General features: G+C 42.7%; 1 protein-coding gene across 5 annotated transcripts in view; it reads left to right on the top strand.

Moving 5' to 3' along the window:
- The first annotated feature begins 247 nt into the window (after positions 1 to 247).
- The window catches only part of PIBF1 (progesterone immunomodulatory binding factor 1), a 123,620-nt gene continuing 119,792 nt past the window's right edge, over positions 248 to 4,075 (top strand). For 2 of the 5 annotated variants that reach the window (XM_069802578.1, XM_069802577.1), the window contains exons 1-3: positions 249 to 646; positions 1,091 to 1,405; positions 2,274 to 2,374. In XM_069802578.1, coding sequence (XP_069658679.1) covers positions 1,154 to 1,405; positions 2,274 to 2,374 — 353 coding nt within the window. In that variant the 5' untranslated portion in view covers positions 249 to 646; positions 1,091 to 1,153. Of the gene's footprint in view, positions 697 to 1,090; positions 1,406 to 2,273; positions 2,375 to 4,075 lie in introns of all 5 variants that reach the window. The other 3 variants (XM_069802576.1, XM_069802575.1, XM_069802574.1) reach the window with 3 other exon arrangements.

Below are 4,075 nucleotides of genomic sequence, written 5' to 3'. Positions count from 1 at the left end.
CGCGGGGGGGGGGGGGGGGGAGAGGAGAAGAGAGGAGAGGAGGGGCGGGGAGGGGCGGGGAGGGGCGGGGAGGGGCGGGGGGAGCTCCGCCTCCCATCGTGCCGCGCGGCAGAGCGCGGGAAGCGGCGCGCGGCGGCGGCAGCCCGGTCGCCCTGGTGACGGCCTGGCGCGGCCCCGCCTCCGCCGCCCTGAGGGAAGGCGGAAGGGCGCGCATGCGCCACCGGGCCCGCCGCCGCCGCCGCCGGCGGAGGTAAGCTGCTTGGAGGGGCGCGGGGGCTGCGGCACTCGGCGCTGCGCGGGCCCCGCCTCTCCCGGCGAGCGTGAGGGTCGGCGAGCCGGGGTCGGCTCCCCCGCAGCCGGCCGTTACCGGTGGGGCGGTTACCCGTTGCTCCTCCGCAGAGTTGGGCGGCCGGCGGGTCGAGCAGCATCTCCTCCACCGAGCCGCTCCTGCGGCGGGGGAGGCGGCAGCGGCCCGGGAGAGCTAGACCCCGGCGGGCTCCGCCGCCCCTCGCCGCAGGGCAGCGCGGCTGGCGCTGACCGGGGCTCGGAGCGCAGCATCCCCCGTCTCTGTCGGGCCTCGAGTCTGCGCGCCTCTTAAGCCGAAGCTGTGGTCTGTACCAGGCGGTCGTAAAAGGACGCGTGACTGGTAAGAACGACGGAGCTGCGCTTTCAGAGAAGACAAAGCTGGCCATCAAAGTATTCCTTTACCGTTTTCTCCAGCAAGTCTTGTTATGCCCGTTATTGGACGTTCTCTGACGCTGTATGTATGCTTCGTGGGTCCTGGAGTTTCCCGTGCATGCTCTTCCGACAGTGTGAATGGCAGATGCACATCTTGATTTAGCTATAACGTCTTACTAGTAAGCTTGATTCACGCAGGCATTTAGCTTATTGCAGTCAAAACCCTTGTTAACAATTATTTAGGAAGAGAGTCCTCGGGCAACTGTCCTCTTTGGAGCTTCTTAAAATGTTTTTTCTTGGGTGAACAAGAAAATATAGATAGGTGATGCGGAGAAGTATTGCTTAGTGGTCTTGTTTAACTGGTTAATTTTTCATAGTGACATAATGCCTTTCACTGTTTTGATTCTTGCAGCTGATTCTTCAGGCAGCTCATCTCAAAGTATAACTTGAAGAAGCTTGCGAATAGCGGAAGAAAATGTCCCATAAAAGCTCTAAGGAAATCAGGAAAGTAAACATTTCTAGCTCCTTGGAGTCTGAAGATATTAGCTTAGAAACCACAATACCAACCGATGATGTTTCCTCCTCTGAGGAGAGAGAAGGTACTGTTAAAATCACGAAGCAGTTGATTGAACGGAAAGAGTTGCTCCATAATCTTCAGCTGCTTAAAATAGAATTATCTCAAAAAAACTTGATGATTGACAACTTGAAAGTAGAATATTTGACCAAGGTAAGAAGTGTTGTTCCTTTCGTTGTATAATCTTTTTTTTTGTTTCTGGTGCTTTTAGAGTATGGTAGAAACTTCTGTTCTGAAATGAATTTCTGTGAATTGCATGCTGAAAGCCTGCTTAGTTGTTTGAGGGGGCTTTCTTGGTCTTTTTTGGTTGCTTGGTTTTGTTTGGGTTTTTTAATGAGAAAAGAAACAAACAAAGATATGGAAAACTTAGCTGACTTATCCAAGTCATTATACTTATAAATGAATGAGGTGGGATCGAATTAGTTTTTCCTTTTCTAAAAACAAAGGAAAAAGACCTGGGGTTTTTTTCAGAAATGAAGAATAATTTTGTCACTGATGTAAGCAGCTTAATAGGGCTTTTAACCTGAACTTGTGGAATACTAGAAAAAGTAATCTGAATACTATTCAATGATCTATTAACGAAGATGTGGCTAGAATACACCGATGTGCTAATAGTAGGAGATTCTGTTGTGTACAGTTTCCACTAAGATGCATGAAACTAAGAAAGGTGTGAAAGCTTTGCCACGTTTGTGTGCAGTCGACATTTACAACCTACTATATACTAACTGTGGCTTTCACTGGCTTGCTGCTCTGAGTTTAAGCCTAGTTTGAAATTAGCTGAACAAGTAGCTATTTGGCTGAAAAAGATCAATTTTAGAACTAAGTCTTTTTTATTTTTAGTTCATTGGGGCAAAATTCATATAGTATTTTATGAAGCCTTAGCATATTTAGAGGTCTTGTTAGACAGTCGTTGTATTTCACAGGGCATCGAGCTCTCCATTGTTTTCTTTCAAGTTGTTCTTTTTGTAAAATATTTTTTTGAAGTTACTTCTTTTCTTCATTTTATACTTATATTCTTTAGATTGAAGAGCTAGAAGAGAAGCTTAATGATGCAATCCATCAAAAGCAGCTGTTGTCTTTACGACTGGATACTCAGCTGGCATTACAGCAAGAAGATGCTAGGTATGATGGAAGTAAAACTAAGAACTTCATCTTTAATAACTTATTAATAGGAATTCAAATTAATTCATGGACAGTTAATGGAAACGTTATGAGTTGCAGGAATAGTATTTATTTTTCGGATTATATTAGTATTCCCATTCTAAAAATGGAATTTATATATTTAATTTACATATAAGTAAATTTGAATTCAAGTCTCACTGGCTGAAGCTTGTGGTTTTGGTTTTATTGTTACCTGGATTCAAAATTTAATAGGAACTGGGAGTAAGAACATTCTTAAAACCAGTAAAGAGCAAAAGGAGTAGGTGGAGGGGACAGACTTCCCATCAATTTAAACTGAATTTTTAATAACTGCAGCCTAGATGTCTTGGGAAAGGTAAGGGGATAATGTTTAGCACTTCCAGTTAAGATCACTTATTGGTCAGAAATGCTTTCACTTGATGATGTAGGCACTTTTCATCTTGCTTTTCTGAAACATTTTGGGTTAACCTATAGCTGAAAATAGACTAGCTAGCAGGCTTCTCCAAATTACTTTGTCAATTAAAGGTTTTAACACCTGTGAAGGAAGAGCATTACTTAGTAGTCTCATGTTACGGTAGAGGATGCACCAGCTTACAGGATGTGACTAGTTCAAAGTCATATTCTGTAGTAAGCCTCGAACAGGTTTAGGGATGTGAAGCCAGACCTGAGATGAGTTACAGCAAAGTCTTTCAACTAAGAGCAGCTGACTGGCAGAAAAATGTCTGTCATACTGTATGCCTATTTGCACCAGAGTGGAATATTTTTATGTTGGCCATACTTGAGTTATCTGAGGAGTGCTAAGTAAAAAAGTACTGATGTGCAAATTGTTATTAATAGGCACAAAAGAGTGGAACTACTTTCCTTTCCCCAGTCTTTTCATTAGTTTCCCTGTCTGTCTTTTACCTCACTTTCATCGCCATTTAACAGAATCGTACGCTATATGTGGAGTATGTCCTTGTCTGACTGCTTTGCTGACCTGGGACTTTCTCTTGTCTTTTTGAAACCAGGGGGGCAGACATTGCCTTGTAGTACTAGCTAGGATTTTTAATATTACTTTTAAAATAATGTAGGAATTACTGCATTTTGAAAAGTGATTTAATTTTAATATATTTTCAAGAGCTACAGCTAAAACCTCAGAAAAAGTAGGTCAGTCACCTTTGATTTAAATAAAATAAAGAAAACTCTTTGAAATATCTTTAAGTGATGTGCAGTTTCTCTTGCTGTATAATACCTTGTCACTGGTGATAATAGTAATGATAGTGTTTTAAGGCTGGAAGTAATCATGCTTGTTTAAGTGTAGTGTTGTCTGTGGGTTGTTTTGGGGTTTGGTTTTTTTGTTGTTGTTGTTGTTGTTTTTTCAAAAGTACCCCAACTTTGTATGTTACACTGGGGAGAAAATGAAGGGTTCTGTGTGCAATAGGCCATAAGCACATGTGCTGAAACTTGGTAAGACACAAGTAGAAGTTGCTATTGCTTTATTTTGGGATTTACTAGTTCCCTGGGTTTTGTGTGGAAATATATTCTGCTTTTTCATGTTTTTAACCTTTTAATTGGTAAACTAAGACTAATGTATAAATTCAAGTCAACATGTGGAGAATAATTGTCACCTCTCAGTTTCAGCTCTGTATTGTCAGTGACTATGACATTTCTGGCTTTTTACATATACTGTGTCTGATATGGTTG

This window comes from Haliaeetus albicilla, chromosome 15 (assembly GCF_947461875.1).
Source record: "Haliaeetus albicilla chromosome 15, bHalAlb1.1, whole genome shotgun sequence".
Taxonomy (NCBI): domain Eukaryota; kingdom Metazoa; phylum Chordata; class Aves; order Accipitriformes; family Accipitridae; genus Haliaeetus; species Haliaeetus albicilla.
Note: the sequence above shows the minus strand (reverse complement) of the source record. Positions and strands in the feature narration are given on the sequence as shown.